Source organism: Rattus rattus, chromosome 3, assembly GCF_011064425.1.
Source record: "Rattus rattus isolate New Zealand chromosome 3, Rrattus_CSIRO_v1, whole genome shotgun sequence".
Lineage (NCBI taxonomy): Eukaryota > Metazoa > Chordata > Mammalia > Rodentia > Muridae > Rattus > Rattus rattus.
In genome coordinates, this window is record NC_046156.1 from 204,450,532 (window position 1) to 204,462,931 (window position 12,400).

General features: G+C 44.6%; 1 protein-coding gene across 1 annotated transcript in view; it reads right to left on the reverse strand.

The window, feature by feature from the left end:
* Window positions 1-12,400, reverse strand: part of Acot12 (acyl-CoA thioesterase 12) — a 39,065-nt gene that overhangs the window by 6,879 nt on the left and 19,786 nt on the right. Inside the window, exons 6-11 of the mRNA XM_032896895.1 lie at window positions 6,190-6,346; window positions 5,503-5,622; window positions 4,535-4,685; window positions 3,905-3,960; window positions 3,578-3,641; window positions 2,598-2,681 (exon numbers count right to left, since the gene is read on the reverse strand). Coding sequence (XP_032752786.1) covers window positions 2,598-2,681; window positions 3,578-3,641; window positions 3,905-3,960; window positions 4,535-4,685; window positions 5,503-5,622; window positions 6,190-6,346 — 632 coding nt within the window. The remainder of the gene's footprint in view (window positions 1-2,597; window positions 2,682-3,577; window positions 3,642-3,904; window positions 3,961-4,534; window positions 4,686-5,502; window positions 5,623-6,189; window positions 6,347-12,400) is intronic.

Below are 12,400 nucleotides of genomic sequence, written 5' to 3' on the forward strand. Positions count from 1 at the left end.
CTTTGCACATGGGAATGGAGGTAGATTCCTTTCATAACCAACTCTAGTGTTTGGGGTGACTGGACTGAGATGAAATGAGAGGAGCTCACTGAAGTGAGTCTGCCCAGAGCCCACTGGTAGATCCGCTTTCGTCATAGCAACGCTCTGCTCCAATCTCTATTTAGATGTCAGTATTGCAATGAAATGTTAATAATTAAACATTTTAGACTGTTTGCTCCAATTGATATGTCGTTGTTGAGATTTCACTGTAGACAAGAAAAGGAAACTACTTTTTATAGAGGCCTAGACCATGGAGGCACCAGGGGATTGCCATCGGTGGTAAGGTGGGCTGGTGGCACTCTGGACCTAATCTGTCCCTTCTTCAGCTTCTTTGGGATAGATTCTCTCTGCTTGGCTTCCTATACCAGGTTGTGTGAGGGGCCGTCCACGTCTTTCTTGTTCTTACTGTATTTTTCCTTCATTCTCAGACTTTAGATATTCCATACCTGTCAGGCCAGACCCCTCCCAGTAATTTCTTACCCAGAGGACTCAACTCAAGCTTCATGCTGCTACACAATGCCAAGAAAGCTGTCTTCGTCTTCACTCATGACATTACTTCCAAGAGAAGCAAATACCTCCAAGCCCCTTCGTTGTTGCAGTGTTTCTGTCTTTCTGGGCCTTCCCTTGACCACGTTAGAGCTGGCCTCTGTGGCCTAAACACTACCATACCCACTGGTGTGTGAGTGGCCGCCTCTTATTCTTCTGCAATTTCATGTGTATGTGTGCTGCTTCTAGATTTGTTTTTTGCTTCTTACATTACTTCTAGGTATTTCTACGCTTATATATAGACAATTGCACACCCCTTAAAACCTTTAGTACTGTCTGATTGTATTATAAATATCAGACTTCAAATCCAATTACATCAAAAATGAGAACTTTTTAAAAAGTGACTGTGGTACTCACTGGTGATCCAGGTTCTGGGGAGGAAAATGTAAAAAGACCTTGGGTTCAAGGCCAAGGGGTTCTCTACATTGTGAGAGAGCTGGGGTTGGGGGTGGGTATAACCTGTTGGGGTGCTCAGAAAGAGAAAGAAAGAGAAAGATTTCATATCAAGAAAACAAAAGAAGATATTTAGGCACCTTTTATGAGCATTAGAGAGAAACCAATAGTTAATTATTAGATTTGTTCCTACAGTGTTGAGCCCAGTAAACATGGGAACCTGTCTGAACCTAAAGGGCCTAAGGAAGACCCCAGAGGAGTCAATGGTGAGAACAAGGAAACAACCAAAACAACAAAGAAGAAACACTCAGAAGTCAAGGTCAGAACTAAAAATGACAAAGCATAGCCTCAGAATTTACTTATATTCCAAGGTGAGAGGCCTGTCTAACTCATCCACATTGAAACACCATGGCACAACTGAAGCCATGATGGTCCAGCAGGTGCAAACTTGGACTGTCTCAGGACAGTTGGGACATCTCATCATCCTGGTTTCGAATGGCGTTTCATGACAGTGAACAGCAGTCCATTTCCTGAAACATTTCCTGAAAACTGGGAATCCTGATCATCTTCCAAATGTCAGGCACTACTATGGTCTGGGAATGCAATGGGTGAGCAAAATGTCCCCTAGAGCTCACAGTCTAGTACATGTAGGCACTGACTTGTAAGGGTCTTCCGATACCCTAAATTTAAGGCCCAAATTATACACACTTATTTCAATGTGATAATATGGGAAATTTGTAGAAGTTGCTAAGACAGATACAAAGAATCAAGACAAGGAATGTTCCTTCTTACAAGTCTTATTTATTATCTTTTTGGGAAAAAGATCATTGAAATCCTAAATTTCAATATAACATTTAAATATCAACTCACAGCAATTGTGGAAGAAATACCAAAAGGCAGAAAAGAACTCAAAGATAAATTAGTCTAAGAGAAGTCATGGTGAAATGAGCTAGTGAAGCTCCTTGAGCCAGGAGAGGATTTTGGAAAAGTATGTGTCCTAGCTCACTGTGATGGTTTGCATATGCTTGGCCCAGAGCATGGCACCATTAGGAGGTGTGGCCTTGTTGGAGTAGGTGTATCACTGTAGGTGTGTCACTGTGGGTATGGGCTCTAAGACCCTCATCCTAGCTGCCTGGGAGCCAGTCTTCTCCTGTTTGCATTCAGAATAGGATGTAGAACTCCCAGCTCCTCCTGCACCATGCCTGCCTAGACACTGCCATGATGACACTTGATGATAATGGACTGAACCTCTGAACCTGTAAGCCAGCCCCAATTACATGTTGTCCTTACAAGAGTTGACTTATGAGTGGTCATGGTGTCTGTTCACAGCAGTAAAACCCTAACTACAACACTCATCAGCGATCCTCAGGTTTGGGTAGATGGAGGTGCAGAAGAGGGAGTAAGAGGCAAGGGGTGGGATGTGAGAACCCAGGCCTGCCAAGATGCGGGTGTGTATGGAGTGCTAGAAGTCAGCCAGCAGGAAGGCTCATGGCTAGAAGGGTCCACTTTCAGAAGCTGTTGCGCCCTGAGCAAAAGCGGCAGGGAGCCCTCAGAAGCATGGACACCATGCTAACGTTAATTTGCGGTGAACAGGAGCAGCACAAGCCCTGAGCACTTACCTTCTCCAAGGTGGTGGTGATCTCCCAACCGCTCTTGGATGCCAGATTTTTGAGAGCTTCCACATTGGTGTTACTTATGGATCCCTGAAATACACACACACACACACACACACACACACACACACACACACACACACACGAGTGAAGCTCTGTGCTCAATATATAGGTCTGGGGTCAAGCGTTTTCTGCTTCAATAATGGCCAGTGTCAGAAGAGGTTTCTATTGAGCCAAAGCGAAAATGTTGAGCATAAGATAAACTATCTACTGCTAATATCTAACTTCTATCTCAAAGTGCAGACAGGGGAACTCTGCACTCATCAAGTGTGCATGTGCCTAGTTCGTATCCTGAGCCAATACAGATAGATGCCCTTCCGTGCGACGTATAACAATGTGTGTGATAAGTAAGCATGGACCCCACAATAGATTTTATTGTCAAAAATGTTTTAATGACTAATTCTTTTTTAATATTTACTTTCGTTTCAAGTATATGGATATTTTGTCTGTGAATGTGTTGGCACCTCATGTGTACAGGGCCTGTGGAGGCCAGGAAAGGACATCACAACTCCTGGAACTGGAGAAACAAATGGTTGTGAGCCTCTGTGTGGTTCTGGGAATTAAACTTAGGGCCTCTGGAAAAGATTCCAGGCCTCTTAACCAAGGAGCCATCACCCTAGCCCCAACTAATGCTTCTTGCTCTCTAGAAGTTCAAGTTTATAAGGATGCTACTACCTGCAAATCAAGGCAAGACACCAGGTTGAACATGGCATGCCAGCTCGGGCATAATGTCACAGAGTTCAAACCTGACAGTAGATACTAGTAGCTGGTGACTTGTTTGGCATCATTTAGAAATGGAGGGTCATGACAGTTCACCTTGCTGTCTAACCCACGCAGGTTCAACCTGGATCTGTTAAACAAACAAGTTTCTGCTTTTGCGATGGTAGGATGTTTACGTGAAGTATTGCAAACCACAAACCCGTTACCTTTTTGCTTATATCCCATTGTGTGCCAAGTGGGACTTCTTTCTTCTGGGAAATAACATATTTCCTGAAAAAAAATTGAAATATTAAGACACAATTTTCTTATGCTTAATACATGACCCATGATGATTTCTTGATTTGAAGTCATTTAGAAACTTTCTCTTTGGCGGGTGAATCAGGAAGAATCATTTCCAGGCCGGGCTGGTTTTAACTTCAAGGAAACATCAGGCCCTTCCCTGTCCCACTATGTGGGCCCAAGGATGCCAGGGAGAGGTTCTTTGTTATGTGGCTTGTCAGACAGAGAAGAGCCTATGACTTCCTCATACTTACCTGCCCAGGCGAATTCTCCTCCGTGCAATAGCTCCCTGGTACCGTCGAAAATCATCCTTTACAAAAACAGTACGGCCAATCAATTTCTAAAAGTTTGGTATTGTGACCCTGAAGTATCCTTCCCCTGGACTAACTGAGCTTTGTGTCTCTGTGACACTTCCTGGTGATGTCTGAGTCCCCAGGTGACGTTGACAGCTCTTTTCATTCCCTTTTCAAAGTAGAGAGTGTTTTAATTTCTGCTGCTAAAGTCACACAGATCTCACTCTGGGGTTTTTAGAGGTAGTGAACGTTTGCCCTGAGTTGGTCCTGGATGAGAAGACAGGTTTCCCGTGAATGGGGTGCAGCATCTGGGACAGGATGCCCACACACAACAGCAGACGCAGAGAGGGGACACAGAATGCCATGTGCCACACAGCAGCATCCAGCTGTACAGAGAGGTACTTGGGGCTTTCCCTATCAAAGCCCATCACCAGAGAGATACGAGGAGCAAAGGAAAGGGAAGAGCCCAGGATTTAGTCATAGAAGAAATAGACATCTTTTGAAAGCTGTGGAGGTGGTCGGCAGTGGGAAGCCACAGGAAGCTCTGTGCCCACGGGTCTGATCCCTGAAGCCTGCGCAGTGACAACTGACCTTTGAAATGGGCTGGATTCTGGGAAAGGTGATGAGTTCCTCCTGGTCATCAACAGCATTGTAAATGAGAAAAGCGCTGTTGATGTGGCGGCCTTGGCCCTCGGCCCACTCCCGACAGTCAAAGGCCTCAACACGCACGCCAACTTCCACACTGCAAGGGGGATGCAGGGCCGTGGGCAAGGAGGACTGGGGTGTGGCTGGCCTCCTCTTCCACCAAGCAACAGGAGGACCAGGACCCTGGTGCTTCTCCTCTGATATCAGCAAGTCCATATAACTGCTAAAACCCACTGGGAGGATATTGTGGGAGCGCATGAGTGAGTTCCTGTTTCCTTTTCCCACTGGGATGTTAATGTGTACACACATCCACTGGCATATTTAGTTAATGGGGAAGGTGAATTATATTGTGAATATATTGTGCTCAAACCAGGTTTTCTTCCTTAAAAACCACAGTTCTATGGTTTAAAAGGATGAAGAGCTGAAGTTTGGCAGAAAACAGAGATACTCCCCGCCCCCTTTATTTTACATAAAAAAAAAAGAAGAAGAAAAACACTATGTGAGAGTTTTCCACTACGTACCACGAATAAAATAAAAATAGGTAGCGTGTAGTCTGGACTCACTGAGAACTTAGAAGCATGTTAGGATGGCAGATACCGTTAGAACCACCCTGGGCCGGGTGGATGTCCCAGCACCGTGTGCAACAAAACAACACGTTACAATTTCCTGAGTATGAAGAGAGCACACGCAGAACAGAAGACTAAAGTATGTGTCCACCGACTGAGTGGAGTTCGAAGGTATTGTGTTGCGGCTCCTACGCCCCCCTCCCCAGCTGACAGGAAAGCACAGCTTACGAACGGCTCTGCACTGGCACGCAGCACACTTTACCTGTTCTGAAAGCTGTTGTTGACTGTGGCATTGAAATGAGAACACAGCTTATGAATGGCTCTGTCTTGGCACACAGCATGCCTTACCTGTTCTGAAAGGTGTTGTTGACGATGGCATTGAAGACAAGGCGGTCCCCAACTGTGGACGGTCCCCGGAATTTAAACATATCCACGGACTTCAGAAAGGGATGCCCATGACACAGGCGGCTAAAGGGACAGGGGAGGAGAAAAAAGGAGATGGACATCTGTAATATTGTCATAAACCACCAGTTTGTGGCTTCCCTAGACAAACACCACATTTTCTGGGTAAACAGCTCCCTTGACTCGAGAGAACTATGTGTGGAGAGGATCTGCACACGACCTCAGACATTTAGCGCAACAAATGGTAATCCATGAACATGGTTCCTTGGCATCATTCTTGTCCTCAGTGGAATTAATGTTTTTTGTTGTCATCAAGTGTCACATTCATCCTGACACCTCCTGATGAAAGTCCTAGCACACTGTGACTTGTGGATTGGGGTAGGGCGCGAGCAATGACCACTGACAGGCGGCCAATGCTGATCGCACTTGTTCCTTGGCTTCCCTGCTCAATGAATGTGTGCACGGATCAAAAACCAAACTTTCCCTTCACGGAAAAAATTGCCTGGGTTGGTGCGCGAAAGGAGAAAGGCTACAAAATATACGTCACGGTTTTTGTGCAATTTTAAAAAGGAAATCCACTCCACACCACTTCTCCTGTGCCCCCAGCCCCACGCCGGAGTCAACACTGAGAACCTTGCGGAAATGGTTGCGACCGTCTCCATCCACGCCATGATCTGCCCGCCAAATGTGTTTCCGTGGTGGTTTGCGTGGGGTGGGAGGACAAGCTCAATGCTCTGGACAGAGGTGGCCATGGTGGTGGCCGTTCCTTCCTCTTCATTACAAACGGGATCTGTGAAGTGACCGCAGAGACAGTGGGGTCAGTCACGGGACCTCGTCCGGACTTCCCTTTCCCTGCAGCAAACACAACCCTCACACTTTCAGAAGAATGGCGTTGTCCTTGAAACCTTATGTCAAGGACGTGAGTGGGTTCCGTAGCGTGGACTGCCTCTGAAGAGCATCTACTTCCGGCGTTTGGTTGAGCTAACAGACCAGGAGGACCCTCCACCAGAATTCTGAAGAAAGTATGGTTTTGCTTAACTCGGGGCCTACCGTGGAGGAGAGGGGCATGGGCAGGCACAGAAGGGTAGACATTTTGATGATGGCGTGTCATTGTTTTGTTGCTAATGCTAGTTTTACTGTTGCATGCCTATGCACAAACTCAAGCTGCCCGTTCTAAATACGAACCATCTACCGTGTGTCCGTTAAACTTCAGGAAGGCCACTAAAATAAAGAAGGAAATCTGAGGGGCCACTGACGGGATGCTGCTGTGGGGAGGAGAAGGATCTCTGCACCCCAGCGTCCATGCCAGGTCAACAGAGCTCAGCAGGCAGTGTGTACGCTCACATAAGCCCAGCGTTATTAACAGGAATGAGTCGTGCCGGGAGCACTTTCCTCTCGTTGATAAGGGCTTGGCTCTAGGCTCCTTTAGCTGCACTTCATGAGGGGATTTTTTTACATTTATAACTATTTGGTGATCTATTTCTTTTATGTTTCCCTTCCTTCTGCTGATTATCCCAGTCCTTTGCTTAAAAATGTGGCAGCAGCTCTCTCGCCCTAGATGAACTCTCAACTCTTTCCTGTAACCCACAAGCTTTCTGTCCTGGTCCAGCCCGTGTGACCATCAACCTCCCCAGCCAGGTCCCACCCCTCTTTGCCATGCACACTGGCCTTTCATCAGTTACTGTGAAGAACACTGTCTTTGAGGTCAGGGCATTTCCACAGGCCCCTACAGTCTGCTGCACCTCACGCCTACCTTTTTCTATGCCTTCTCCCATTTGAGTTTTATTCCTTCCTGGATCACATCAGTGATGCCCTCTTTCTATGAAAACACATGGTAACTAGGGCTGGGAGACAGCTCGTTCAGTAAAGCACTTGCTGCACAAACTTGAGAACCTGAGTCGGATCCCCTAGAACCCACGTGTCAAAGCCAGGTGCTGTGGCTTGACTTTATAACCCCAGGATTAGGGAGGAAGAGAGAGGAAAGTCCGTGGGGCTTCCCGTCCAGCTAGTCTAGATGAATCTGGAACTGGTGAGTTTCAGGTTCAGTGAGAGACTTGTCTCAAAAAAACTAAGGTGGCAAGTCACTGAGAAAAACACCACTATTGACCTATTTCCACACACACGAGTACACGTTCTCATGCACACTTGCACACACATATGTACACACACAAAACTATGTGTGTGTGTGTGTGTGTATGTGTGTGTGTGTGTGTGTGTGTGTGCAATGATTAGGCAGGCTAATTTTTGCAATACCAGCACTAACAAAGATTTGTTACCGAATAAGAGAACTTGACTTTGCTGAGTCATTCCACATCGTGGTCCCTACTCTTAGTAGACTACTTCAAGGAAACACTATGGCCACACTGCATCACACAAGAAATGACTGCTGCTTTTAGGACTTGCTTAAACAGTATTATGATCATGCAAGTTCTCCGGTTTAGTGGGTGTGAAGTAGTATACCATGCTGGTTATAATTTGCATTGCATTAAGTACTAATGAGGTCCGACATCTTTTCATATGTACGTTAGAGATCCTTGCTATCTCTTAATTAAATATCTATCTCATTGGCTTCTATCCCACCTCTGAAAGTTCAATTAACAAATGCTAGGTTCTCAACACACACTCACACAGGGACACACACATGCCATTTCTATCTTATATATAGCCTGTGTGTAGGAGGGTTTCTGTATTTTGAGACGGCGTCTTAGCTATGTGGACTAGGATGTTCTTAAACTCCTCCCATAGTTTTAGTCTAGTCTATGCCTTGCTTATTTCCCAGTCTCAAACTTGCAGTGATTCTCCTGCTTCAGCTTTCCAAGTGCTGGGGTTACAGGCATGATCCACCATGACCAGTTACATATGTAGGTTGATAGACATTCTCCCTGCTTCTCTGTCAAGCTTTCTAGACCGTCTCTTTGTTCTTGAATAGCACCTTTGATTCTCTCTCCTTTCTCGTCTAAGTAAGATGCTTACTGTGCTGTGCATTGACTCCAAGGCCTCGGTTCTGACAGGCAAGCACAGGCTACACTCTATGTCTTCTTTCTCTTTAAGTTACAGTGGCTTTGTTACACCACCTTCTTATAGGACTGGTCTCATGGACCCTCTTCATCCTTTGTGGATCTGGTGTCACTGGGTCTTACTGATTTCAGTCTCTTGTGATACATTTTTTTTTTAAAAGTCCTATTTCCTGGAAATTATCTGAGGACACTGCCGAAGCTGGATTAAAGTTTCTTCTCCACAGTGGGTTTTTATATCCTGCTGCTGATTGCAGTGAGGCTAGAATATGGTCCACATTCCACTAAAGTTCACTTGATCTGCTTCTTCCCAGGAGGTTAGTGGATTTCTAGCACCAAGTCTGCAAAAGAACTTTGGGACTGGATTCTCTAAGGGAACGATTTCTCCAAGCCACCAGGGCTACTGCCAAGACAGAAAGGCGCCTACCAGGGCTCTCTGAAGGGGTGGGAACTGTATGTGGACTCAGGGAGGGTCCTGGGGGAATTATAGCCTCCCACTATTTCTGGGTTCACCTTTCCACCTAAGACAAGCACCTGGGTCTTCCTACAGTCTGTGGCTTTGGGTACCTACAGGTCCCAGAGTTAATGACAGGGTTAGGACAGCCTGTCTCTGCTTCTTTGGTGTTCTCGAGCCGCTGCTGACATCACTGCTTTCCCTTCCTTTATGCCTGCTAAGATGAACTTGCAAACAAACTGTAGATTTTCCCCAGATATCAAATCTATATCACATTGCTCTAAACAAAACTGATTTGTTTTCTGGGTGATTTTTTAAAAAAAGACACACAAAATCATAACCTCGTCTAACTTCTGTTTATTTTCAGTTTTCTATGTACTTTTCTGAACTGGATCATGGTGTGCCATACAGGCTGGCTCGGAACTCCTGAGTTCAAGCCAGCATCTTTTGGCATCAGCCTTGAAAGTATCTGGGATTCAGGTGCATGTCACCGTTCCCTGCTCTCTGATTGCAAAATTGATTTTATTAGATGAGATTCTAAAAACAGGATGAGTTAGTGCTGATTGAAACATTTTTCAGTTAAATATTGCTGGTCCAAATGGTATCTTTTTATCCAGAAGAAAACATTAGCTTTGTTTACTTTAGAATGTCTGTAAATTATATTATAACGTGATCAACCTCTAAGTGCCTAACCATTTAACTGTTGCTTTATCAGAGCATATACACAGCTATACTTAGCCGCTGGGAGGAAGACTTACTCTTTCACTGTATGTCTTCTCATGCTCTGTGAATTCCTTACTCTGCACACTTTCAATTTTTATATGATTACAAAATAATTGCAAAATAAAAAAAATTACTAGAGGCTGGAAAGATGGTTCAGTGGTTAGGAGCATTGACTACTCTTCCAGAAGTCCTAAGTTCAAATCCCAGCAACCACATGGTGGCTCACAACCATCTGTAATGAGGTCTGATGCCCTTTTCTGGTGTGTCTGAAGACAGCTGCAATGTACTCATATGTAATAAAAAATAAACCAAAAAATTAATAGAGGTCTTAAAATCTGAGGTGTGTTGTTAAAAACACAGAATTAGGCAGTTTCTTCTTTCTGAGGGGAAATGAAAGAAAAAGTCACTCAGTTCCTGTGAAGACATATGCAACACACACTGGGGAATCACTCCTTGGTCAGGTTAAACACATACAGGCATCAGCTATGCCATGAATGCAGAAGTACATGGAGGTCTGTATCTTTTGCATGGAAGTGTGTCTTCCTGTAGATAAATGCCAGTCAATAAGGGAAAAACAGAGCTTCCCCAGAGAACAATTCAGGTTCACAGACCTGGCTAGGGCTAAGTCTAGTTTAACACGCCTTATTCTGCAAGTGATCAAGTTCAGTGGTTGGCCATTGATTGCTTTTAATATATTCTTTCATCATCTTGTTTGGTCAATTTCACATTTGTTCTATTTCTTTCTCTCTCTCTCTTTTTTTTCCTTTTTAGATCGTGAACTTTGACCTGAATTCAGATAACTTTGTTCTAGCTCTTGTTTTCTTTCTGCACATCCAGGAGGATCAACCGGAGCAATGCTATCAAGGTCTGATTTTACATTGACAAACTACAATTAAAATAGCCCAAACCTTAATTCTCCCCAACTCCCAGTGATCCAGGGGTACAACAACATATCATCCTTTTACAAAACCTAATTTAATCTTTCCACTTTTTTTGAGGCTAAAATCACCTTGGCCAATGCTCAAACTGTTCATTTCCTTCCTTCACACCTCAAAGGGTCTGATGTTATGATAGTATAGGTCCCGTAGTTCAGCAGGGATGAGCTGTCCATCGTCTTTTAGAATATGCTTTCTAATTTAAAACAGTCTCTCTGAGACAGACCACACACCTAATCATGCCTTGAAGTGCCAGAGCTCATTACCCTTTGAGAAAAATTGCTTCTGAGGGCTGTGGTATCATTGGTGATATGGGAGTTGGTAATATTTCCAAAGCGAAGATCAACTTGATATGACAGAGTTTGGTTAAAAGTTGCTTCCCCAGGTCCATTGAGAAGAATATAGGATAATGTATTTTCAGATAGGTTAAGTTAAATCAATGGAAACACTGTAAAAATTCTCTCTAATTCTAAACTGAAGCAAGCACTCAATGGCAATGAGACTTTTCTCTAACTCAACTTCCTTCTTGTAGCTCCTCCCTCGATCTCTTTCCCAACCATTCCGGGGTCCTCCACCACCGGGCCCAAAAAATCTGGACCTTGCATTTCTTTGCTCACTGTCTACATTATTTTAAAATGATTTGTGTGCCTGCCTCTAGCGTATGAATTTTTCAAGTGAAAAGGTCTTGCATCACTTCTGCTTTCTTACGGGCAAGCATGTTCCTGGCAGGTGGTAGGCATGTAATAGGTCTGTCCTAGATGGAGATAAGCAGTCCGGTGTTCTTTATTTCTGGATGCTGAGAGTGAAGGAGCCAGACGTCCACAGGACAGACCATGACCTCATCCACATTCAGCTCCCCCTGCAAGCACCCGACCACCTGGCCAGCCCCTTGCTCAGCCCAGGGCTGCCTTTTCCCTCAGGAGAACTCTTGCTCCAGAGTTCTCAAGTCAAAAGTCTGGAAAATTATCCTTGAGGCATTGATGTGATGACTGGAGAGGGTGAAGCAAATTCTTGCAACGTTTTAGATGAGTACACACAGACTTTAGAACTTCCCTCTGAGATCACGGAAGAATCTTGTGACTGTTCTGTGACTTTATTCCTACGTTTCCCTTATAAATTCAGGTAGTATAATTACCCAAAAACAGAGGCATTTTTAAAAAGCAATGACTATGCGGCAAGGAAGGTGGATGAAGGCAGGGTAACTGCCCAGACTCATTGAGAGCCTTGTTAAGAACTGGCATTTTTCCTGAGCCAAGACTTAGGCAGAAGCAAAGAACTTTGTCATCTCCTTTCCCTTCCTGGAGTTTTCATGGTGAAAAGACAAGGTGTACTTTGGGTTGATTGACCTTTTGGCTTTGTTTTCTATTAATGGTTATCTGGTCTGCCTTGGGGATATTATCATGGTTCAGATATTTCAGTCCTTGGGAATAAAGGCATTTGAAACACATCGTGGAACTGAGACCGTCTTCGTAGAGAAAGAGACCCTTCTTAGCACTGTAATTTAATGATGAAGTCTCTGCTTCCCAAAGTGGCTTCTGATAGTGGCTCTCACTGTTATGAAGTCAGCGAGTCATACCAGCATTCAGAACTGTGAACAGCAGCATCAACAAGAATACTATGTTGTTTCCTTAAAGCCAACTTCTACTTCACCAATGACCATATTAACCATCCTGATCAGATGAAGTCTAGAATCGAGTTGAAGTTTACTGTGCTGGAAA